Source organism: Thermobia domestica, chromosome 13 (assembly GCF_964235325.1).
Source record: "Thermobia domestica chromosome 13, izTheDome1.hap1.1, whole genome shotgun sequence".
Taxonomy (NCBI): Eukaryota; Metazoa; Arthropoda; class Insecta; order Zygentoma; family Lepismatidae; genus Thermobia; species Thermobia domestica.
In genome coordinates, this window is record NC_137466.1 from 60,901,089 (window position 1) to 60,928,863 (window position 27,775).

At 36.1% G+C, this 27,775-nt stretch overlaps 1 protein-coding gene across 2 annotated transcripts in view; it reads right to left on the minus strand.

The window, feature by feature from the left end:
* The window catches only part of LOC145668168 (cuticlin-5), a 255,412-nt gene that overhangs the window by 139,201 nt on the left and 88,436 nt on the right, over positions 1 to 27,775 (minus strand). For both annotated transcript variants that reach the window (XM_081735789.1, XM_081735790.1), the window contains 2 exons: positions 26,621 to 26,774; positions 4,316 to 4,399 (listed from right to left, as the gene is read on the minus strand). In XM_081735789.1, coding sequence (XP_081591915.1) covers positions 4,316 to 4,399; positions 26,621 to 26,774 — 238 coding nt within the window. The remainder of the gene's footprint in view (positions 1 to 4,315; positions 4,400 to 26,620; positions 26,775 to 27,775) is intronic.

Below are 27,775 nucleotides of genomic sequence, written 5' to 3' on the forward strand. Positions count from 1 at the left end.
ATATTTTATTTCTTTCCCGAAGAATGAATCTAAGAATTACCATTGTCTTCTATATTTTAAAAATTAACGCTTAAAACAGCGCAGAGATCCTAAACTATATTGGCTGGCGTTGACTACTATGGCTGGACGAATATACGTACCTGACGACTTGTTATTTATACGCTATTTCAACTAATTTATAATTGTAAAATCACCTTGATGAAACTTCCTTATTAGCTAACGTAACAATATAGAAAGATGAAGAAAATCAAATTTACAATTATACATATACGCACTACTAGATATTAAAAATGGATCTTCAAGAAAACAGGCATCAGAGTGACCCTATATTTGCAGAAGGTGTAGAGGATGGAAGAACAACAACATGATTAATGGTACAGCTCCGCGATGTATCAGTGCGCCGACCACATCCCTGGAAATAGCAACAAAAGACAGACCAGAGAGACGAAATTCGGTAGTGACCAAGTGTTGGCGTGACTTAAGTAGGTTCTAGTAGAGCAATTCGTCTTCACCAAATGCGGCAGTTCTTTTTTTAAAGTGCAATTCCATTCCCATCCGATGATGGGCGGGCCGCAGAAGGTGAGCCAGATGTCCTGGGCTAGTGACACTTATTTTTGCTGGTATGTTGTTGGAGATGGATTGCAGGGCTTAAATCTTTATTATTATTATTAGCAACACACTGTTATATGAGAAATGGTGAAGTAAAGTTAACAGAACACAAGGAGATAGGTTAATGTCAATAAAAGTGTTAATCTTATTCTCTGGGGCTACTCAGAGCGGTTTCGACATTGGAAACCCTGTTAGTGAACGAAGATGTGTAGTAATGAGATGAGGTGTAATAGGCAAATGGACGGCGACGATAAATGCAACGACAAGGGTTATATACAGAGGTTGTTCGATCACGGTCATGAATAGCGAGAAGCTTATCGACAAGTGAGTACGCGCGTAATGTGCTGTCGTCTGTTCTAAGAATTCATAAAAGATTTGATGGGCATCGATTTTGCGACTTTGAATAAAGCGAGAGCAGAGGTTGTAGAGATGCTGTAATAGTGTGCATATATTTGTGCGGCGGTAGACCTCTTGAATTGGAGTTCGTGGTGGTAATGAATAAGCAAAGCGTAAGACATGACTTTCTAGGACTCGTAGTTCATCATAGAACTTCTGTGGAGTTGATAAGCAGGCGACGTGTCCCCGGGTAAGAGCAGGGCAGAGAAAAAATTTGTAAGTATAGAGAATAAGTTTGGTATTGATACCCCAAGTACTTCCTTTCAGACTCCGCAACAAATTGACTCGCCGGGGAATATTAGCTTGTTAATTGGAGAGATGGGCGTTCCACGTGAGATTTATCGAAGGTGACGCCTATATACTTCACACTATTTTGTAACGGCAATCGAGAAGTGTGAGACGTAAACGTTCAGGATTACATGTTGGACAGCGTTTGTTGCGTTTGAGTCCAAATAAAGTTTTTTAAGTTTTAGGTGGATTTAAATTAAGTTTCCGTTTGAGATATCACCTGATAAATGCAATGTAGAGTTAATCCGATCCACAGATGAACATAAAGCAAGATATGCCGTATCGTCAGCAAATTGAAGAGTATGTATTGGTGGCTGTGGTTGTTACATATCAGTAACATATAAAATGTAAAGTAGGAACGACAGAACAGAGCCCTGGAGTACTCTTGCTTGAAGTATAATGTGGGATTGACCTGATTAATTTTATGAAGAGTGATCGGTTATATAGAAAATTGGTGGTAAGTCGGAGTACGATAGTGATAGAATACAGAGTATTTTACAAGAAGATCTTTGTGCCAGACTGTATCGAAGACATGTTCAATGTGAAATGAAATTAGGAGAGAAGGCATGCGTTTATTGCAATGGTCAGGAGGTAGAGGTTTATTGCAATGGTTAGTAAGATAACTATGATTTTAACGGTTGATCAGTTGTGCTAATAGATAGTCTAAAACCGGCTTCAGTAACAGGAATATGAGACGGAGCAGTGGCGTAGGGAAGGGGGGGCCCTTAGGGGCCGGGCCCCCCCCAAAGAGGTCCGACAATGTACTTTGGTACTTTGATGTTTGTAACTTTTTATATATTTTTATGTTTATATATTTTTTGTTTGTAATTTTTCTATATGTACCTATAACAGCACTTGCCCCCCCCCCCCCAAACACACATCCTGGCTACGCTACTGAGACGGAGCATAAGGAAATAACAACGGAGTCGCTTTATCGGAATTCGTTTCAACGTTTTGCTTAACACATAAGTGACTGATTAGCCGGTAGGAGCTAATGTTGGTAGAATCATTCTTTGGTTTTAAGAAAACCACTATTTGGCGAGCTTCCATAAAATAGGTAGAAATTTTAGCAGGTTTCCGCTTTTCGTAGCAAATTGGGTTGGCAGATCTCCGAGTGCTGCCTGTAGTATCTGGGTTCGCAACACCTTCTACAGGTTTACAGGCCAATGAACTGAATCTACAGGCTTAAATATTTAATTATCAGTAAGTAATTATTTACACTATTTAGACCTTATGATGTATATTATTTTCAATGATTAAAAGTTATTTACAAGGATTATAAAATATTCTTATTGTAAACAGCGACCAAGTTTAAATTCTTTCATCAAAAGTTATTTACAAGGATTATACAAATATTCTTATTGTAACAGTGACTAAGACTAAATTCTTTCATCGTTGTGCTTGTATATTTGCGATGCCAACATTGTTTTCATTAAATTATTTAAAGCTTAAAATTAGTTCCAATGGGACTGCCTTTTCAAAGAGCTTTCGGTTTTGAAATCTATTATAGCAACACTTGAGCGTGGTGCTGTACGGATCAGAGACGTGGACATTTGAGAAAAGCTGAAATATCCAAGCTGGAAGCATTTGAAATGTGGTGTTGGCGCAGAATGCTGCGCATATCATGGACCGAAAGGAAAAGGAATGAAGACGTACTAAAGGAAGCTAATGAAGGACAACAGATCATGAAGATAATAAGAAAAGAAGAAACAGCATGCTTGGCCATCTTATTCGACACTCCAATTGGATCATTGTGCTGATAGAGGGAAAGGCAGAAGGAAGACCAAGAAGAGGAAGACCAAGGATAGAATATCTAGATGCAGTTACGAAGAAGAGGTCTTATCAAAGTATAAAATAGCTCTTCCAAGCGAGAGAAAAGTTCTAAAATTTCCATGTTGCCCACCAACCTATGGTTGAAAAAATGAAATGAAATCTTTAAGTTTTACATCCCACGGTTATGCCGGTTAGGGCTCTGCTGACTTTACTTAATACATTTCTGTGAAAGTACAGTAGGAAAGTTAATAGAATAGTTTCAAATTTTTGATCAAATTTTATTTTATGATGATGATTGTATTTTCATGATTTTTTTAAAGGTAGCCAATTGAGATTTTGATCAGAGTGGAGTCCCCTGTCCAGCTGGAGACCCGGGGCTGTAGCCCCTCTAAGCCCCCCTAAATCCGGCCCTGGATGAGCACCAATGCCATCTCTTTATGACTTACCGTTCTCGTGATAGTTCCGATTTCAGGAGATTTAAGGAGCCACATCTCGGAAGCTGTAAGTCACACAGAGATCATATTAGTGTTGATCAATACCTAAGAGGATGGTGAACATTTTGGTACCAAATAGTAACCGGTGGCCACTGATCAACTGGCTACTGGCTAATTGCCACTGTTCCCCAGGTATTGGCCCAAAACTTCGAATTTTGGAAGATTTAAGGTGCCATATCTCGGGAACTGTAAGTCATAGAGAGATGACATTTTGCAAATTTTTTAAACAGAGCAAGGTGCGGATAAAAAGATTTACTTTTAGATGTAGGAATTATTACAGTTATCCTTCCCGCTCCATCTCTCCATTCTTTTTAAGCTCGTTCTGTCAATGCTCTTGGAGCATTCTCAACTGGTTTTATCTGTAGCATCATGATGTCCGCATCCAGGGTTATACCGTCCCGGAATTGGGGATTAGATGCTATTAGATTCTGTTCCTACTCGCGTCTAATACCACGCTAAAGAATCATGAACATGAACGAGGTAAAATCGTGCTGTAGATCACCGAAACAGTTCGGTGAATATGAATTGAAAATTTAGTTTCATTGTTGGAGAAGCGTATACAGTTAGAAATGTTAGAATGAAGTTCCTACATACTACAGTGTAACATAGACAAAAGTTCATAACATCAAAAATAAAATAATTTCTGGTATGTATACAGTATTTACTAATTTTCCTAAATGCTCTTATTTGTTGTTGGTAGCTAGAATGTATATATTAAAACTATTATATTTAAAGAGAATGAAATATTTTCTTACCTGAGGAGTACACCAATCCAGTAAATGATCCATTAAAGCTTATCCTTATTTTCATATAATCTTCCTGACACTCTGCTTCAATTCCTGAAAGAAAATATACGTCAGTATTAAAAATTACTGTATCTAGCAATGCAATCATTACTTAGAGTAAGTAAAATTACACAAGATACATAGTCATCTGACCATACCCGCCTTAATTTTCAAATCGTGGTTGGTCGACTTCAGCCCTTCGGTCCTTCGTGCCGAGGAGTTTAGTTAAAAGTATGAATCTGGATTTTAAAAAAATCTTAAACACACGTGGATTTTCCAAGCACACATTTGAAATTTTTGGACTAAACCACAAGCGTATTTTTAATTACTAGTAGTTTTGAATCACTGTTGTGGAATATGTGTAACAGGCAGGATAAAACAATTATTGACTTTTCTACATATACCCTATATAAAGAAATAGACAATCTGCTCCGGTAAATTCATCATCATCATTGTCATAGACATTCTGCCATTATTGTCAGGTCACTTAACTTAACTGAGAAGTTTCCATGCTCTACGGCTTCTTCGTCTTCAGGTATGATTTCTCTGTTTTGATATCCCCCACCAATTGTAGTCTCGCCCCTCCCTATCTTTGCTTCTACCATACCCTCTAGTATATTCCTCATGATACAGTTCCTTTTTAGCCAACATCCCAGCCACTTCCTCTTCCTCCTCTTAACAGTATCTAAAACTGTTCTTTTCTGCCCCACCATTTCTAACACCCTCTCATTCGTTTTATAATCGACCCAACTAATTCTCTCTATTCTTCTCCTGGGGCCGCGGTGGCTCAGTGGTAGAGCGTTCACCTCTGGTGCTTGAGGTCCCAGGTTCAATCCCAGTCCACACCAAGTGAACTTTGTGGTGGACAAACACCGTGTGCGTGGGTTTCCTCGGCGTTCTCCCGTTTCCTCCCACTTTCTTCATTCCACTATTTCATCCATTACTCATCATCACCATCTCCTTTAGCCTCACCGGCATAATCATGGGACGTAAAACTCAAGGATTTCATTTCATTTTTTATTCTTCTCCACCCCACATTTCGAAAGCTTTCAGTCTTTTTTTTTTTTTTTTAATTTTTGAGTAATGTCCATATTTCTACGCCATAGGGTACAATGCCCCAGCAGATTAGATGCTTCCAATTTGACAAAGAACGAATTACTATTTAGAGCCTTAAAAATTCATTTATTTTTATTTTCTCGGAAACTACGCATAAAAAATTTACTCACAAGTATGCACAGTAATTTAGTTAAGTTTGGATTTCATCTGTCGGTTGATACGTATATGTCTCATATTTAGACGATATTATACTTATACAAAAAAATAAAGGTTAACAATTAATCATACATTTGGGCTATACCTATCTTATTAACAATATTGTATACTGTCATTTTCCTAGTTTGTTGATGAGAAATGTAATGAGAATATAACCACAGTATCAATTTCATCTTAATAGGTAAACGTCATTAGTTCTAAGTTTACAAAGAAAAAGAGTTTTTTCAAAACGTACTACAAGGGAATTTACATAGGCTCAGCTCAGCTCAGTGAGATTTATCAATTGGTATATGCAGCGGCGCAAATCTGTCTTCAACATTAGGGGGAGGGGACGGATAAGACCGTTTCCACAATCTTTCTATATATATATATATATATACTTATAAAAGATGTTCAGAATATTTATGAAATTGAAAAACAATGCTGTGGAGGATCAGAAGAGCAGAGTTGTCTTCAACATTGGGAGGCGGGTAGATTTGAGGCTTATTCTGGGGGAACATCAATTTCATCTCTCTTTCCTTTGTGGCAATCGGACACAAATCATCACATTTCTAACCCCCCAAAAAACATTTCAAATCGGATTATTGGGGGGACAGTCCCCCTAGTTCCAAGATTGGAGGAAGCATGTTCTCCTCATCTCCCCGGGATTTGCGTCAGTGGGTATATGCAAGGTTTACTTGGACTGGAACGCACCGAACGTCATTCCGGAAAATTTTTGTTTTAGATATTCTGCAGTTCAGTAACAAATTGGCTCGGGACCTATGTGAATTATAGCCGTTCCGCTAAATATGAGGAGCGTTGTTTCAAAACTCGATAGAGCACAAATTTTGAGAAACAGAGGTATATATGGGATAGGTATGCTTTTTATGCTCCCAACCGAGTTGTGAAATCAGAATAGGCAAATCTCAACATGTGCCGTGTGTATAGCATATTGAATCATGAGCGTTTTGTCAGAACTCGATAGAGCGCATGCACAGCGATTTCTCAAAACTCGATGCAGCACATAGCCGAAACACTGACCCAACAACAAGGTCTCGTTTCACGTCTACGTCTGTGTCACTAGTGTTACATAGAATAAACCAGTCTCTCGCAAGTACAACTAAAGATATGGACGAACGTACAAGGTTGTATCTGCTTTGTTACATTTCTGTCAGACTTTGAAAGAAAACTGGAAAAATGTCCATCCACTATTCATCTTTTCTAAGATTCATGTCCAGGTCAAAATGAGAACCATGTTCATTGCGTTTTTGGAAAGAAGTACAAAATTTACGTCTACACGTCATTTGTTTCCAATCAGAGCACCCAGCTACATGACTACTGTTCGTGTGCTTGGTAGGGTTCAGAAGGAGTACAAAAGAAAGCAAGTTTTTTTGACACCCAATGAATACTACCGAATCCTGCAATCCCATGCAGTTGTTAAAGTTCTCTCAACAGGAACTGACACATCAAAACACTGAAGGAGACTTGTCAGAATATTTTGAAAACAAAGTTCCCATTTCACATAGGGATGCAACGTGTCATATCGTTCAGAAAGTCTTCTACAGAAGTATGTACTGTTTCTGCAAGTGTGCCGAACACTTACACTGGGTTACATGTGGAGATTTCTGTTTTCAAATTTGAAATTAAAACATGCCACAAAAAATATTGAGGTCCTCATGCCTACAGATGATGAACATCGTGTACAGTGAGAAGAAATACGTAAAGAAACTCATGCACTTTTCTGAAGTGCCAGAAGAAGCAAAAGAATTTTATGAAGATGTTTTCAGAGATGCAAATGTGTGCTTCATTACTTACTACTGTAATCACTTTGTATTCTTACATTTTGGTGTGAAATTTTCCATAACGTATTATTTTTTATTCATATAACAATGTAGATGTAACCCATTACACTGTACACAAAACTAACTCAATAAAACAAAATACTAATAAAAACTAAATAAAGAATGCGTCGGGGTCGTGAAGAAATGAAAATAAACTCACAACAGTAATAAAAACAATAATACTATTTAACATCAAATGCAGATTCAGTCACATTACTTTGTTTCCTGTCTATGTTCTCTATCGAGTTTTTTTTTAAACTGCATTTTTTAAGTGGCCAATTCTATGACAAATATTTGTATTTTCTAGGAGATTCACGCTGTCCGAACTTGTTCCAGGATAATAACTAGTATTACTACAATTACGTTTCTGTAATGAAAGGTTATATACAATAATAACAAAAATGCAATTCCTGTAAAGATTATGTTTTGTGCTCTATCGAGTTTTGAAAAAACGCTCCTCATACATTTCCCAACTAAATTACTGGCTAATATGAATCATCTTTGGTGATTTTTTAAAGGAGTTTTGCTTATCGAAACTTCTTTATATATTTACTCTGTCCGTGTATCCATCCAGAAGACACAAGTCTCAAGAGCTTCTTGAAGTATCAGGCTTGTAAAATTTAGCTTGATAAAAAAAAAGTTTGATTTACCGAAAAAACAAACCAAACTTCTTCACGTTGTGTACACTGTGACAAAACTACTTGTTCCGTTACGATTTCCCTTAATGTATTGCTTGTTCTTAAATAAGATCTGCTAGCGAGAGTGCCCAAGCAATCAGAGTCCTACTTCAGCATGGGTCTTGCTCTTGGTTTTTTAATGTTTGTGTCTCTTTCGTGGGAAGTAATGTAAAATCGAGTGCATGCTAAAATATCCACAAGTCAACACGGGTTTCAAAGCCAGAAGTCAACCAACACTGCAATCTTTAATTTCATCTCTGATGTAGCAATGGATATAAATAAAGGAAAGCATGTAATTGGTATTTTTGTTGATTTATCTAAGGCGTTCGATTCTATAGACCATGGTATTTTGCTAGAAAAATTGTATTCTTATGGCATCAGAGGTGTGGCAAACAATTGGATAAAGTCGTATTTATCTGAACGTAGTCAAACTGTTGGCATCTGTAAAGAGGTAAATGGCAGAAGAACAATGTTTAAATCATCTTTAATGAAAGTAACAAAAGGAGTACCACAAGGATCAATATTGGGACCTCTTTTGTTTGTTGTATATATTAATGATTTGGTTAATAGTTTAGGCTGTGTGAAGTCAACATTGTATGCTGATGACATAAATGTTCTTGTCAGTGGAGACTCAGTAAATGAAGCAGAAAGGCTCACTACAAAGACGCTAACAAAAATTATTAGTTGGTTAAACATAAATAAATTAACTATGAATTTAGGAAAAACTAACATTGTCAAATTTCGATTCCCGGGCCAAAGAAATGAACTTGTACCAATAACTGTAGGCACTGTAGAATTATGTCAAACACCATCTATTAAATTTCTAGGAGTATATGTTAATGAAGATTTAACATGGAATACTCATGTTGAATACATTAATACTAAACTCAGTTCACTCTGCTTTGCATTCCGTAGGTTGCAAGGTAGTTTGTGCAAGGAAGCTGTCATGTCCTTATGCTATAGCAAAGTTTTTTCAATAATAAACTATGGTGTTATATTTTGGGGGAATTCGAGAATAAGTGCTAGTACATTCCGAATACAGAAAAAAATTATTAGAATAATGTTAAGTATGCCTGAACGATCCTCATGTAAAAATATTTTTAAAAAGTATAAATTATTGACATTACCTAGTTTATATATATATCGCACAATTATGTATGTAATCGAGCACAAGGATTTATTTACTTTAGCTAATACGATTCACTCATACAATACTAGGCAGAATTGTAATATGTATACTATCCAACAGAATTATGCAAATTTTAGCAAAACTGTGTATATGAATTGTATAAAATTATATAACAAATTACCAGCAAAGTATAAGAACATTAACGAAAAACGGATATTCAGAAATACTCTGTTAGAATTATTGTTGGAAAAAAGCTATTACTCTGTGGAAACTTATCTTACTGATAATATATAGAGAATGTAAATCATATCTGACAACTGTAATGCTTAATTGAGGATTGTCCTCATTTGTAAGCTATAAACAGGCAAATAAATATGAATATGAATGAATATGAATATGGTATTAGGTTAAAAAAGAAGGAGTTACAGCAGTAAGTATTCCAGATAAAACAGTTGTAAAGCCCTCACGTTTAGTGCGAGAAGTCCCTGGTTCGATTTCTAGTCATGTAAGCGTGCATTTTGATTTTTTCAGAGTTCTGTCGATTTCTCCCACTTTCTCATCCCTTCAATTCTTTTTATAACCCTTTAATTCATTCATCACCTGTCTCTTTTAACAAATATTGACATTGAATGATAGATACAAGCTACCGTACTAAATTTTCTCTCTCCCAATTTTAAAATTAAATCATTTCATATTGTAGTTATTACTGTATTGGAATATTAATTTTTTAAATATGAACAAAATCACCTGCGTTGTTTTTGAGAACGGTGCAACGACATTGCGAAATTTTTCCTCAGGATTAGATCTTTGATAATCTCTGTAATTTATGACATTAACGAGGAGCAGAAAGTGCTGAAATTGCGAAAATTTCCACCGCGACGTCGCCAACAGCAGGATTAAGGAAATTGTGTGAAATTTTGCACCGAAATAAAATGTATAAACGCCATTCCTTTGTGACATATACTTGTATTGCATTCTAATATTTACAATATATAAGCAATTCACTACAATACAATATATAAGCAGAACATTTCACGTTTATAGTTTGAATTCTTGGAATTTAAATTCTACAACTTTTAAAAATGTGATTTTTAAAAAATAACGTCTCGATATGTTTTAATTTCTTTATGATCTAGAGTGTCATGATCTTCTAGTTTTGAAACTTCCTGTCTTATGATTTTATTTGGTTTATCGTTCAACTGTTCAGTGGCTCCTCTCTTACAATTTTCTCTTTAAAAAAAAAAAGTCCTTGAATACCATCTTCACAATGGTTAAGCATATTTTTCCTTTATATTACCCTCCTCACTAAAATATGGTATTAATTCTCGATCCCGATTGGTTCGTTGAGATTTTCGTCCTTCATTGGCTTGTTATATTATTGTCTCATCTGCAACCAGCACACTGACCACTCATTCTTATAACAATTTATAACAAATCTTTCTCACAGTACTTAAGAACAGTATAACTAAGATGCAAATGCAAATATAAGGATCATTTTATAAAAAGGTGAAAGGACAGTTACTAAAATACGTGATAGACACACTTGAAATATGTAAACAAATGCTTGTTTGTGATTGGCCCAAACTGTGAAATGTAAACAAATCCTTATCTCTGAATGGTCGAACGCCTGTCCATGATATTTAAAGGAAACTTCTAGAAATAATGTTTTTTTTCTTTATTTTATGTTTTTCTTACAGTTTTCTAATAACTATTTGCTTCCAATAACTGTTTTCTTACAGTTTCAATTTTACAGACAATATTACAGTTAGGCATGATACAAAAAATTATTGACTGGGACATACTCTCCCGTTCCCCCGGTAACTGAAAATGCTATTGTCATCCATTACTTTGTATTCTTTTTTTTTTTTTTTTCCTAAAACGACTTGCGTTTTGGTGACTGTTTTTATTAGTCCAAATGCTTATGGTAATGGTGGCAAAGTTGCACAACATTTTTTGTGCAATTTCCAATTTTGTTGCCTGCTCATTAAGGCTTTATTTGTGTCAACAGGTAAGGGAGTGAAAGTTTGCGCAATTTCAGTGCACCCTTTGAGAAAATCGTCCGAAAACAAACTCATCCCTGAGAGTAAACTACCCTGTGAAATTCTTTTTTCAGGAGAAATGACTTATACCATACTTAGGTTTGTTGATGAAACATTTATTTATAAATAGTCTATGAGCAAAATTGCCTATTTTTTTTTTTAAAACAAGATAGTTCGGAAAGAACTTAACCCAATAATAAACTGCTATTTCTGTATCTTTTTCAGAGAAATTACTGATGCTATTTAATAAGGTTGTTAATGAAACACAAGTTGATAAAATAGAAAGCAAACCGTTTGAGCCATTTTCGAGAAATTCTATTTATTTTTTCTTCCTCCACAAAACTACCATTATTTTTGGGACTAGCAAAAAAACTTTGAACCCCTAACTAATTAACTCCTTATGGAACCTGGAAATTCAACGCCACGTTCACAAAAGCTGTGAATTGGCATCTGCCCTTAGCCAACTGGATCCAGTTTCTACTTTGTATTCCTATTTCTGCGAGATCCATCTTAATGTTGTCCTTCCATTTTCTCCTAGGTCTTCCTAATGGTCGTTTTCCTATTGGATTTCCAGTTAAAACTTTGAAAGTGTCTCTATTTACTTCTATTCTGGCTACGTGACCTGCCCACCTGAGACTCCTGGACTTTATGATCTAAACAATGTTTAGTAAGCGGTATAAATTGTGCAGTTCCTCGTTATGAAGTTTCCGCAATTTCTGTTCCTCTTGGGTCCGAGTATTCGTCTCAAGATCTTGTTCTCTAATATTTTCTGTTTGCGTTCTTGTCTCACAGTAAGTGACTATATTTCGCAACCATATAGCATAACCTTCATCATTATAAAATGTAGCATAACAAAATTAGAAAAATCTTTAGTTGAAAATTTGGTTTGGGTACGTTGAACGACGCGATATCTAGAAAGTGTACTGTAGTTACATCAGGACGGACGAATGGACGGACAGTTATCCAAACAACTTTTTGGGGCATGTAGGAGCTGTAAATATCGAATTCGTCGCGCGAATTAACTAAATATCTAATTTCACGTCTATAAATCAGTTATAAATAAGCGCGTTGACTAGAGAAAGTATTAAGTGTAATGTAGTTAGGAAATCAAGCCCATCCAAAAATTATAAAGCGAGTCATTGGATGATTCGAAATAGCTTTACGTACTTATTTTTTCTATTAAGGACGACTCCTAACTAAAATATATGACTTCAGTAACGATGAATAAAGTAATGATTAGTATCAAATAGTCATCTTAGAAAACACTGAGAACGAAAGATCTATTTTATATATTTGAATAAAAATTCGGGCAAATACTATTTTACCCGACCCACGTGGCTCAGTGATTGTCCGTGAGTGTAATCTAGCAGGCGGAGGCGTTAGGCTGAATGATTATGAGGCGAAGCCCAGTGGAGATTCGAGTTCCTCTGTAGGGTCGATATTTTAACTGTCCTCGATGTTTCTGTGTTTATGTCCCTGTTGAGTCCAGTAGTCGTGAAGAGTGTTAAAGGAGACAATAAGAATCAGTTAAAAAAAGTGGTACAGCGCTCACCTCTGATGCGAGGGGTCCCTGGTTCTTTACCACACTGGGTGACCTCATGGTGAACAACATTGTGTCCGTAGGTTTTCTCATAGTTCTTCCTTTTCCTCCCACATTCTCATTCCAAAAATTCGTTTACAATTGTTCATTTTCATTAATGTCATTTAGGCTACAGGGCATAACCATGGAATTTAAAACTAGAAATATTTCATTTTCCTATTTTAAGCGTTGGATTTTTTAAAAATTATTTCTATGAAAGTGAAAAAAATCTTTAGTTTAACGTTGTTGGAGAAGAATGGAGAGAATTCGCTGGGTCGAGCGAGAAATGAATGAGAGGGTGTTAGAAATGGTGGGGGGAGAAAACAATTTTAGATATTATTAAGAAGAGAAAAAGAAACTTGTTGGGACATTGGCTAGGAAAGAACTATATCATGAGGGACGTGCTAGAGGGTATGGTGGCAGGAAACAGAGGGAGGACAAAGGAGACCACATTTAATGGACGATATCAAAACAGAAAAATCGTACATGAAGACAAAGAGACTAGCGCAGGACTATGGAGGGTGGAAGCTGCTCAGTTGCGGCAAGTGACCTGCCAATAATGGCAGAATACCTATGATGATGATGAGTTGTAGTTAGTGTACAATATTTAAATTTTATATATGTATTGATACATATCTCTATATATTATTTTTTAAAAACAATATTTTCTGTGTTATAAACACTAAACTGAATGAAAACGTGAAGATGAATCAATTGAATCCCGAATTTCTGTATTTGAGAGGTCACATACCAAAGAAAATATTTCAGGAGATGAAAGAAATTTATGAAGAGGAAGCCCATCATACGAGGCTGTGAAGCACTGGCATCATCAGTTGAAGTATGATCGGATTTCCGTAAGAAGGTCCCCATTCCAGGGCGACCCTACTCCACCATTGGATAAGTGGAAGCTGCCATTTTGGAGGATTGCCGCATAACTATTCCCCAACTAGCTTAATATATGAACATATGAGTGGGGTTTGTGGAAGAAATAAATCATGAACATGTACACACGCATAAGATATCTGCCGGATGGGTTATCCAGCTCCTGACACCTTGCCAACAGCAAGATCGATCACTTGCTTCCAGGAAATTTTGACCATGTTTAACGAGAACTAGGAGGACTTTCCTGACTGATTAATAACTCAGGGTGAAACATGGGGCCATCACTATGACCCAGAGACTGAGTATCAGTCAAAACAATAGAAGTATATTTTTACCAACTCCAAAAAAGGCCCTCAGCGATAAGGCTATAGTGCCGGTTTTTTGGGACCAGTGTGGATTGATGATGATGGATTCCATAGCGAAGGAAAATACAATTACAGGAACATACTATGCTTCATTCCTGCAGAAATTACGGGATTCCATCAAAACCAAGAGGCGTGAAATTCTGACCAAAGCTTCGTATTCTTCAAGATAACGCTCCATATCACAACTTGTATGTTGTCCAGGCAGAAGCACGATCCTGCAGGTACGAAATCTTTCTCCATTCCTGTACTCTTCTGATTTTGCACCATATGATTTTCATCTTCCTTTCCATGAAGTAATTTTTGGAAGGAAAGCACTCCCCAGACGATAAAATGTTGGTTTCTGAGGTTAATTCATGGCTTCTGGAACGATATGTCGACTTCTACAAACAAGGTTTCCACAAGTTTATAAAACGATGGGAAAAGTGTATGGCCATGAGAGGTTCCTATGTAGTGATGTCTGTACCAAATTTCATTTAACTCAGTCAGTGATAAGTGGGACATGGGAAATCTTGAATGAGCACTCCGTGTATCACTTTATCGCTTCTAATTACAATATTGAATCCATACACTTTGAAATTCTACCCCAACTTCACAGTGGGGTACGAAATTCACTCAATTTTCACTTTCAAAATAATTATGAGCCTTGTATGTACAAAATCACAAATTTGTAGCTCAATCAATGTTTTTCAACAGTTGGAGCCATATTTTCTACTATAATGAGTAAACTCCACAACACAAAAGCTGAAGGTTCATCGACGGAGAAATGAAAGCTAGCTGATATGTCCTATTCTGTGGCAATCCTGTACAAGTAGGATAGTTGTAGTCCCCTAAAATTCTGACTTATAATATTCTCTCGCATTCTTCTTGATCTACCCAGTGTTTCTCCCCAGGATAACTATACTCTCCACGTTATAATTCAAATAACGTATACCATTTATCTTAACCATTACTGTCAATTTATTTTTTCTTTCTTTTCTCCTCACACCAAATATTATCTCCAGGAATTTGTTTCCGAGAAACCATCAGGCTCTGTTCCTCTATTACTGATCAACTTTTACATTCGTATAATGGACAAGATTAGGTCTACTCTATGTTTTTGCACTTATTCTGTATTATACCCTCCCAAATGTTATGTTTCTATGCACACATTTAAAAATAATTAACTGGTAAGACCTGTAAGGTTAAAGTCTTGAGCATTTTTATACGCACGCACGGTGAGAGAAGCTCGGATGACGTAACCGGTAGAGAAGGTGAAAACAAATGGCATCGGCTCTTTTGACAATCTTCTTTTCCATTATTTATATAACATTTTTTTTACTGCTGTCACTTTGTGGGAGTCACACACCATATATACTGGTGTCCCAGTTACTCAGCGATTACAATGTGACCTTAACCTGGAAAGTGCCCTTTTCGCATTTTTTTTCATCGTAACTTGGAAGGCAGAAAAATTATGTGTAATTAGTAAACAAATATGAACTTCGTATTTTAAGAACAGGTGTACAAAGTACAAACTGTCAAACTGACCATCACTGAAATTGGCCACTAATTAGTTTAGCCACCACTGCTCATGGTAATAGACAAAAAAGATAGTTTTGTTAAAAAACAAAGTGAACACTTATATCTTCTTGTCATCAGTTGGAATTAAATTAATACATATGGATTACCTTTGGTCAATTCAAGTTTCTATTTAGAACCAAAAAAGTGTTAGAATTTCATACGTTCGGTTGCCGGACTATCGGCTTCTAAAATACAAATCTCTTCATAAAAAGAGTAACCAAAAGCTTCCTGTAGTTTATTTTTAACTCTGATCCTCCTTTTTCTCATTTCATTTTGTTTCATCCTTCCTTAATATTTTCATTTCTGGTCTCGAACGGGGGTCCGGATCCCCCCCTTGGCTACGTGCCTGTTAGGAGGGAAAGCTAAGTAGAGTATATGCACGTTTTGAATCGAAAATCAACAAAGTTAAGCAGTCATTGACCTTCAAAGAATCCTTAGAATCTGGGAGGAATACCTAAAAGATCTGTATGATCAGAAGAACCGCCCCAAAGATATTGCGATCGAAGCAGAGGAAGAGAAGGATGATGAAGAAAAAGGATCCAGCATATTGAACGGAGAAGTAGTCCAAGCAATCAAATATATGTGAAGGGGAAAGGCCACTAGAATGAGATTTTTCTGGGTTTTCCTAACTCACCCCAGGCAAATGCCAGGATGGTACCTAACCAAAGGTCCCAGGCCACTTCCTTTCTTCCCTTTCCCCGGATAGTGTTCTCGCCGAGGGGCGTCATCCCTCGTAGTGACGGACTAACATGACCGTAGATGCCGAAAACCCAGAAATCTACAATCCTAAATAAATATGTAAACAATATGTTCAAATAGAATTACATATAAGTAATTGTTACCAGCGTAAAATAAAATTTTCACTCGCCATGAAAGTTTTTTGCCATTTTTTTTTTGAAAAACTACGCACCAGAATATACCCTTAAGCATGTTGTTTTATTAAACTCAATGTGATCTATTGACTGATAAATGTCTTATCTTTGGACAATATTTTAGTTAAATAAAAATTAAAAGTTTAACATTTAATTATAATTTTGAGCTATAACTCATTGTAATGCAGCACTCTTTTATACCTGCGCTGCATTACATGATAGTATATTTTGGAAGGTGGCGATTTTAATCCTGACCTGTGTCCGATGATATAAATCTACAAGTTTTAGGTTTACAAAATAAATCGCTTTTATGAATTTCCTCGACTACTACACTGACACATATCATTTTAGTTTACTAAGTGAAATCTATAGATTGGGAGATGTCTCATGCTTCGTTTTTTTTTTTTTTTTTTTAAATAAACGCTAGCAATATTTAAATCTCGGTAGAATTTTAAATCTCGGCAATATGGTCTTGAGTGACACACAAAAAGTGAAAAAGTGACTAACTGGACCCGGATCTCCGGTATACCGTGACGATTCATTAACCACTACGCCACCCAGTACGCTTCCAAGAACAACCACACACTCTGTCACTCCTGAAGTTAGTGCTCTCCACTGAGATCCATAGCTTGTACAGTCAACGACAAAAGTTCTTTCCGTTTGTCAAAATTTATTTTGGGAATAACGTGGTATGTCTGAAACATAAAACTGTGGTATGGTTTGAACGTACAGAAAATTATATTCTTTGTAATTTACTGAAACCTGTACTCAAATTGCTCTTCCGTTCTGAAGTTATTTTCGAAACTAATTTCATCAAACGGGAAGAGCTTTTGTCGCTGACTGTACCACAGTTTAACTAACTGCTATGCTTGGACAATCCAGTGTCCATATATTGAGAACACCTTTTGACATAGTTTCATATATATTCATATAACACATCACCACGGTATGCCGGAGATCTCGGGTTCGAGTCCCGGTCCAGTCATTTACTTTTTCACTCTTGGACTGTTATTGAATTTGTAACAATAGGGGACCTGGTGTGTAAATGTAAGTTTAAATCAGTTGTTTCCTCCTTTCATTAATATACTGTATATATGGTGTTGAGTGCTTGAAATTATGTGTAGGTTACTGTTCAGGTATAAAACACGTAATAAATTATGTACAAACAAACTTTTTTAAAAATGTTGATTTAAAGAATCTCAACATTATCTTCGACTCCTACGGAGATTAGTTCTATCCTAACCATCAAACAATCTCGCCAAACTTCTTGGCAGCACATTTGGTTGCTCTTCTGCAGGCTAATGGTAAGCATGATTAGGAATTAGTAACTGCAAAAATTAAGGTTGAAAAATACATTAGTCCAGGCCCAGCGTTGTATATTAGGGGAAAATGAAATTATATCTATCAGTTTAACGTACCACGGTTATGCCTTTTAAGCTAAGCGAGACAATGATTAAGACAAGTGAGTGGTGATGGAAGTATTAGTGGAGAGACAATGTTGAGAGGAAACGGGAGTAATCCCCTACAAAAACCTAAAGACAGGATGTTGTCCACCACAAACTTACTTGGTCGTGGGTCGCAGGTGCTTGGATGAGCAGCAATCCCACACCAGACTGAGCCACTGTGCCCTCCCGTTGTATATTGGCCAACCAACAATTTCTCATTATTTATCTTCGTACTTGCAGCAGTATTTATTACAAACAAGCATATCTCAATAGGATTATGCGATAGTATAGTAATCTTCAGGTAAATAACTCAACAGTTTAATAGATGGTTAATAAGGTATTATTCCAAGCTATTATTAAGAAGAGTTTTTCTCCTCGCAAAGACATGAAGGTCTAACTACTACCGCTAAACGTTGAGTATATTCAATAACCTCCGAATGAATATTTCAGCAATAACTTTATTATTACCTCGTAATTAGGACATTTCTTTACACCAATAATCAATCCGGCTAATTAAAACAAAGAGCATTTCCCTATTTGTCGTGTTTACAACATTATGTAAAAACAGGATTTGTAAATATTGCCGAGTCCACCTCTGTTGTAGGCACACACCCAATATGGAACACTTTTTACTCTTGGCAGTACTCTCAATCAGATTAGTACTTCTTTCACAGGGGTTTACGTTAGAGGTCTGCACGGACCGAAATTTTTAGCACGGGCCCGGCCCTGCCCGTGAATTTATAATGTGAGGCTTATGTTAATCAAATGAGCCCGAATTACAGAAACTTAATAATTAATGTAAAATTGTATTTTTATTTACAGCAATTACAGGTTTAAGTCTGCAGTTGTACTTTAAAAGTTCTCCAGAAAGAACGGTGCAATATGTATCATTGTACAGTATATTTACAAAGTTAGGCCCGAGAAATATGGTTATATATTTAAAAATTTACGGCCCGAGTCCGGCCTGAGCCTGAAGTGATATATGCTTTGTAGACCCGAGTCCGGTCCGCGGGCTCAGCCCAAGCCCGTGCAGACCTCTAGTTTATGTTACCAGTTGAATTGGTTCATAAATTCGCGGCAAGGTGACGAATATCGGCGTAGAGACAACGTTGGCTGGCCAACCGTTCCCCTCTGTTGGATCTACCGTCTATACTGCTAGGGTAGACAGTATCTACCGGTTGCCAGCTCTGTAGCCAGTGTTTTTCTTGGCTAGAAAGAATACGTAGCTTTCTAATGCCTACTTATTTTTTGGAGGGGGTACAGGGTAATTAGAATAGTAAAAAAAATCATTTTTTGCATAACAAAAAAAATAGCACTATCTGGAGATGATAATCGCTATTACAGCAGAAATATTATCGGAGAACTGCGCTGCCCTGTAGCGACAAAACGCTGTAACTTTGGCGGAGCAGTTTCGAGAAAAAGAGCCGTAAAGTCGCTACAGACCGGCTAATTTCGTACTTACATCGAAATTCTCTCTGGTATATTTTCAAAAGTATTTGACTCAGCTTAATGCTGGGCCTGGTGAACATAAATATCGGTGGCGGAAAATTCAAAAATCCTTATAGCGACAAAACAATGTAACTCAAGTTACAGCGTTTTGTCGCGACACGGTAGTGCGGTGTAACAGAAGCGATGGCAAAATACTTATGATGAGGATAAACTTAGAAAGAAATACATTTTTATAGACTTCAAATAAATAAATAAAATCATGTTTAAAACGGATGTAAGTGAATCAATTGTTTTTAGCTTCACACCCCACAATTATGGACCAAGGCTTAGGGAGATGGCGTTAACATACTATTGCAATGGTGACATGAAGAAAGTAAGAAGAAACTGGAAAACCCTATAAAAAAGCTCTGTGTTTAACCTCTATAAAGCTCACTTGACATAAGCTGAGGTCCAACCAAGGAACCCATGCACCAGAGGTGAGAGTTCTACCACCGAGCCACCGCTACCTCGTCCCTCAGTTTCTACCCTTCCCCTGGGAATGTCCATTTTGCAATCGGAGCTTACTCGAATTCACGTGGGTTCAGGGTCGCTGTCTTCAAATGAGTTTGCGCTCACTAATCTTAATGATCGCCTCACTAGCTCAGACTTGCACTCGCTCGAGTTCGGGCTCACTATCTTCAATGAGGTTCCCACTTCCTCATGCTCGCGCTCACTATTCTTAATGAGGTTCCCACTCGCTCGTGCTCACTAGCCTCACTGGGGTTCCCACTCGCCCGTGTTCGCGCTCACTATCATTGGGGCTCTTTCGGGCTCTGGTTTGGGCTTGGCGTCTGGTTCCCCATCTATTAATAGGACTTGTGCTCACACGAGCTCATTTATTAAGCTGGAGGCCGATTGAGTCTAAGAGCTCCACGAGTTCGCGGGTTTGGAATCTTAACTCATAATTAATGTAGATTAATTGTGTGAAATTTGTATGAATTATTCTTTGGCAATAAGTCAATAATTTATGTTCTCTCGTTTTAATTGAAAGATCTTTATTCGAATCTCGATCAAGTTATTCAACGGTTTCTACTTAGTTTCAAGAAGCGAATGATGTAGGTGAAGTGCAGTGACCCTGTTACAAAAAATAAATCTTCCTATTATCATATTTGTCCAATAAAAAATGACATCAAAAGAGACTGGAAACATGCATGCGAAAATTTCACTACATTGTAAAATTTTTCAGTGAGGTTACAACGTATTAGAGGAAAATACACACGGTGTCGTTTCTCTACATTACAATCGATACGCTATAAAATCACTGACTACATGTAATCAAATAACCATGTCTTGGTAGAATACTTTCTAGTGTTTCTTTGTAATTTGACAAAACCTCAGGAACAGGTTACCTTTGTTTTATTTTCCTAATCCAACAACCTAACCTAACCCTCCACTAACCCCTGCTACTGACCCTGTTTCTTATTAATTTCTCTTTTGTTTCTTCTCTTCTTCTTTTCAACATTTAGTAACTTGGCAGTTGTGGTGGAGCTTTTCTTTATGTGTATTCGTACCATTCAAATACCAAATTGTTGATACGGGCTACAAGTTGCTCGACTCTAGTTCTCAATTGTAGGGATGCGCACGAGACGAGTCGAGACAGGATTTTCCTGACAAAATTCGAGTCGAGACACGGCTCTTCCAATAGAAAAATATACATTTTTCGAGTCGAGACATCACTTTTACAGCACATTTTCGAGACGAGACAGCCACAAATCTTGTCTCGTATGCATCCCTACTCAATTGTCTATAGCATTAGTAGTTGATTGGCGTAAACATATGATATGGAAGAGCTCCGATTTTACTGTAACTTCAGTTTGGAGGAGCCTAATCAGATGTATGTCTGGTTGCAGACAAGGGTCTAAGAAGGCATATATGAGGATTTTAAGACAAACTGAATTCAAATTATGCCAAATATTGTATATTCATAAAAAAATATATGTAACACTGCATATAACAATAAAAAATACATATTCATAAAAATACATAGGGCCCACATGAGCATTGGGGGCCCGGGGCCCCGGCCTTCTGGATCGGTGCCCTTGGTGTTATGGTGTAGTTTGTGACAAAATATGCGGTTTGTGAATATTATATTGTAAGAAGTTATTTTTATAAAGAATTAAAACCTTGCTATGTTTGTAATTAACTTTATAATGAATAGAATTTTATCGACGGATGAAAGTGTGTTCGTACTTCAAAAGTGATGGTTATATTATCACAATTACCAAGCGCTTTCATCGGATCAGTCCAATGGACTTTTCTATCTGGAGGATAATGAAAGGTATTTAAAAAATAAATAAAAAAGTAACGGATCTAAAGCATTTAAAAGAGCGTATTACTCCTCAATTTGATAAATTACCGTTCTACAACATTAGTGATGTAACATATTCTTTTTATCTTAAGAAGACGTAATTTATGCATTGAAAACAATGGAGGACATTTTGAACACTTAATTTAGGTAACCTCACTCAATGTTATAATAAATACAATTTCTAACGCTTGGATAGTTTCGTAGTTGATAAATAAATAATTTCAAATGCATTTTTATGTGACTTATGGACCGCCTTGTAAATTTTTGTTTATTTATTTATTTTCACTATATTGTAGCCGAATTTGTGAGCTAACTCTGAACGTCTTCTGTCATGAAAACGTATTGGAGAAATAAAGATAAGCTTAATATTTTTTCATTATGAATGATGTTTACCCTTTTAAGTTCTGCCTTTTTTAAAGTAAATTATAGACTTTCAGTTAAGCAGCTAAAGCATCATTCCTATTTATCCTAGGATCATGGTTCATACCTCATTCTTTTTAGAATAAAACAGCCTTTCTAACGGTACTATTTACATTTCCCTATCGTGTCTCTGAGGTGGGAAATCTGGAGAGAAATCGGGATTTTTTAATATTATCCCTCCAAATTTTGAGCCTCTCTGAACCCTTCTGTGTTAACGCACAAATCTCAAAATCAACTGAAAATAGTAAGGGGTATACTAAATGTGAGTACAAAATTTCAAGTTTCTATTTTGAATAGTAAGGATGTGAAAAATATTTATCAATGAGCCCCATAATGCCCCAGAGTACTCCAAAAGACCTGAGTGTAATATAAAAATTTCATGATACATCCCTAATAATCCTAGGGCCTAGGGTTAGTACATCGTTCTTTTCAGAATAGAACAGACTTTCAAACGGTACCATTTACATTTCTCTATCGTGACTCTGAGGCGGGAAATTTTGAGAGAAATCGGGATTTTTTATTAAAATTCAAATTCTAGGTCTCTCTGGACTTAACGCATAGATCTGAAACAAATCTGTAAAACACAAAAGGGTGAAGTGAATGTGTGTGCAAAATTTCACCGCGAAAAAATAATATACCCAGAATACCCCAGATTCCCTGAGACATCCCTAATTATCCTAGGGTCATGGTTCATACATTCTCTTTAGCATAGAACAGCCCTTCAAACGGTACGATTCAAATATATTTGAGGCTGGAAAATCGCGAGAAATGGATTTATTTGTTGAAAATATCCTTTTTTAAATACCTTTTTACCCCTCTGAACCCCCCTGTTTTAACGCAGAGATCTGAAGAAATCTGAAAAATACTTCACGGTGCACTGAATGAATGTGTATCCAAAATTTCAATCTTCTAGGTGCAAAAGTAAGCCCGCCAAAAAATAATAAAAATAGGCATAAACAAAAAATATTATTTAAAGTTATTACATCATCACCTCCTATACCTTGATGCAGAAAAGCGTGAAACCATGCGTAACATGTTCTACAATGTCTAGAGACTTAAAAAAAAGACCGAAGTAAAAGGCTTTATTGGGACTTTTTAAAATCGAATAATGAAATCACTACTTTAGTTCCTATACATATTTACTAGAACTTACAAGGGGTGCAGTTACCCACTTTGGTAAAATATAATAATAATAATAATAATAATAATAATAATAATAATAATAATAATAATAATAATAATAATAATAATAATGATGATAATAATAATAATAATAATAATAATAATAATAATTTTGATATAATAATTTTAAATTTCTGTTAAACGTTTTTGAAAAATGTTAGATTTCTTCTGAATTACTATTGATGGGTAATTGTTAACGAGATTTAGTACGATCTCTCTCAGCACAATGGAAGATTTTGATTTGATTCTTTGGCACATTTTTTTCATTGAACATTTAAACTTTTCCCAAAGATCCCAGGCAAATGTTGAGATCATAACCTTTAATGATAAACAGCAAACGTCTCAAGACTTTCATTTTGTGCGTCCGTGCTAATTCCTAATAATAAACACTCACGCTTATAGATATCGCTATTTGCCTGTATAACAACGTCTTTGAATAATTCCATAAGTATAGTATGGGGTTTGTGGATGGTTATTCTTCAAATTGAATAAATAAATTAATAACATTAAATATAAATAATTATAGCTTTTAATTATGCACTATTTTAAAGTACGGCACACAGCAGGCTGAAGGCCCGGGGGAAACAACTAGTTTGAATTCATACTACAACTTTTCGTTACCGCAGTTGTAGGTATACATCTAAATTAAAGGTAGGATAGTAACCTCCTATAAAATGGGTAGGAACACGACAAATGTATGAACAAATATTTTTCTTCAAGTCGGTCGGAATTATACGTGAATTTTCTCACGTTTTTATGTTCTCTTGCGATTCACGAAAGTGAAATGAAAAGATGGTCACAATAACCTATTAAGTTAGAGAAGTCCACATAAATAATATTTAATAAATTTGAGCCTCGGTGGGGGCACGGTGGCTCAGTAGTAGAGCTCTTGCCTCTGGTGGTTGCGGTCCCTAGTTCAATCCCCGCCCAAGTAACTTTGTGGTGCACAACATCATGTCCGTGAGTTTTCTCAGGGTACTCCCGTTTCCTCCCACATTTTCATTCTACCGATTCTTTCATTATGAATTCACTTGCCTTAATCACCCGTCTTCCTTAGCCTAAAGAGCGTAATCGTAGGACGTTAAGCTGAAAGATTCCATTTCATTTAGCCTCGGTGAAAGAGAGAGAGAAAAGAGTAAATAATTTTTGAAATCTCTAAAATGTTACTATTATCAATAAAAAAAATGTTTTCGTGTGTTCGAAGCCGAACAATTAATTATTGTCTAATATAGAATTATATCTTCAATGATAATTTTATACGCATTTATTTTCTTGGTTTGGTTCAAACTTATTTTTTTTAATTGATAATAGTAACTTTTTAGCGCTTTTAAAAATTAATTTCTCCTTTTTACAGCTTTTTTTAAAAGTCGGTTAATATATTTTTACTTTCTCCTTTTTAGAGCTTTTTTTTAGGTCGGTTAATATTATTTTAAAAGTTATTATTATTATTTTGCTTTACGTGCTATTTAAAACTCGAATAATATTATTTTTAAAAAGTTTTATTTTTATTTTTTGACTTTTCGTTACCCCAGTTGTAGGTATGCATCTAAATGTAGGATAGTAACTTGCTATAAAATGCGTAGGAACACGAAAAATTTATGAACAAATATTTTTTCTTCAAGTCGGTTGGAATTATACGTGAATATAGCTACACTCAATTACTGGACTAACACTGTTACCCGTCGAGGAATTTCATGGTTTAGTTTCAAAGACTCTTATTAGATCCTAATTAAATTTATATGGGAACACATTTCAAGTTTCCAGCATTCTCCATACAGCAAGACCTTTGAACGTGCTTGCCGTGTGCGCTATTCCGGTTTCAATTCCCGGTGATTATAATTAATTCAGAATGTATTAACAAGCAGAAACTTTGTGTAAATTACTTGGCATGTATTGATGGATATCCATCAGATATTCATATCGTTGACGCTCATAAAAGACGCAGATAAGTAATCAAAATCGTTCAATGTATTAAGAGCTAGGAACAAACAACAAATTGCAAATCGAAATTCTAATATAAGATCTTCAAAGTTTTAGAAGCGGCTCAAGATGGTGAAAGAGAATGTCACAGGTCTATACTTTTAGTAGTTGATAAAGTCCTCGTTATTTATGTATAGCCCATTCTGGATCTCTCTGTCAACAAAAATTTAAAGAATCTGGGTTCTTTTCTACTTGGATCTCCTGATATTTTCACCATAAGATGAAACACACATGATTAAATCATCAAAATAGCTTGATGAATGTTTGCGCTTTGTACTTAGAACACACAACGATGGTCTAAAGTTGGTAATTCCGAAGCTGAACACTGTGCATAATGTTTAATCTATACGAAAATAGATTTGATGTACTGGTCAGATTACTTCACGCAATGCGTGATACATAGAAAACTATATTAACCGGACTAAGGTTTACAAGGTCTCTATTTCATATTAATTACCTTTGTAGTTGTGATTTTTTTAAAAAAGAAAAGGTTTAATGTCCCTTTTCAGCTCTGGAATTATACGAGACGTGAACTCACAGTTTTACGTGAGATCCAAATTGCATGAGCTCACACCGGTAATCGAACCCATTCCGTAAGCACCAAAGGCGGAAATCTTTAACCATTTAGCCAAAAGAAAGCGCATGTGTTTCTTGTACTAAATAACTATTATACTAAGGTGACATTCGTACCCAATACTATTGTGCTTGTAATGAGGGTGTTGTATTTCTAGCAAATTTAAATTTACGAACAGAAAAGAAATTCTCTAGTTATGAGGCTATGGGGAAGACTATTGCAGTATATCTCTCTCATCAGATATATTGTATATGGAAATAAAGAAAAAGTTTGTTGGGAAACATTTAACAAACATCTGAAACACTTGAACTTTCTTTTAACTTTAAAAATCATGTGAAACTTTACGCTATCAAATGAGAATGTTATTATTGATGTTAATTCCAATGGAATAGAAAAAATGTTTTGCAAGATAGCTAAATTTTATATTAGAAGAGTTGTCATTCCCAGCATTAATAGGATTAAACATTTTTGATCTTTTCGTAAAACACGGTGTCCTCTCATTTAGACAAACATGGGTACAACCTATACATTTTCCTCCTATAAAATTCCAGAATATTAATGGCCAGTGAGCTTGAACGGTAAACCATTTCCGAATGAAGACTTCTCATGTTAGTGTATCAGTGAAGACTAGTAACGAGATAGAAACTTTAATTTTAAAAGAAAATAAATAAACTAATGATACTTACGTTCCACTCGTGTGACATTAAATCTTCTTCTATATTCCCGATCCCAACCTTCTGAGGTAGGGAGTCGCCATTGTGTGTCTTCAGGATGCCTCAATGGTCTTGATCGCACATGCGTCACGGGAACATATCCAGTATTTTCCGGAATAAACACCACCTGCATAAGAAAACACACGATAATCAGCGAAACAGAAGAAAAGTAACAATATTGGAAGTTTGCAAGGCAGGCAATAATACGATTTCGCCTGCCTTGAACCATGTTCCAGAATCGAGTGATCTGAACCGAAATTGCACACAGTAAGTGTTTTAGACGAGGTAGGCGGAGGAGGGAGGGGACAGTGGAATTGCATGCAGCAAGTGACTGCGTAAACTTAGGCTTATGCCCATCGAACCTTAACAGGGTCAAGCAGCAGCATAGCAGCAAAACATATATACACAACCACTTATATATACACACACACACATAGATTCATATGTATAAGAGAATTTACTCCATTCATCATGAGAGAGAGATAAAGGAGGATTAGGCAAAAGTAGTAGTAGCCCGTAACAATCAGAGAAGATGATCAGCTACGGAAACAAAAGAATAAAGATTGCACCAAAGTAATTTCACTATTATTCCTTCCTCAGGGGTCAGACAAATTCTTTTGCAATTGAATTGACCCATCTACTTGGGCTGGATATATTTCGACATAAGATTACAACACCAAGTTCAGTACATTTACACGTAACAATAATCTCATTCTCTCTTTAGTATATGCAGTCTTATGTCCAAGTTTATGAAGTCAGGATTGAATGGAAGACAATAACAATCAGTTGATCAGTTTTAGCCTAAATAGCTGTCAGCACATGGAGAAATATTCTTTCTGTATCTTCGTATTTTTCAAATGATCTCTTCTCGATCGGAAAGCTACACGCGTACCTTGTATAGGTTCGATGAGTTGTGCAAAATGAAAATGAAATGAAATCTTTGAATGTAACGTCCCACGTTTATGCCTGTGAGGCTAAGGAAGACGATGGTTAAGGCAAGTTAATGATGATGGAAGAATTGGTGGAATGAGAAAGTGGGAGGAAACGTTAGCACCCTGCGAAAAACCACGAGCACGATGTTGTTCACCATGACTTTACTTGGCCGAGGCTCGAACTAGGAACTCCACG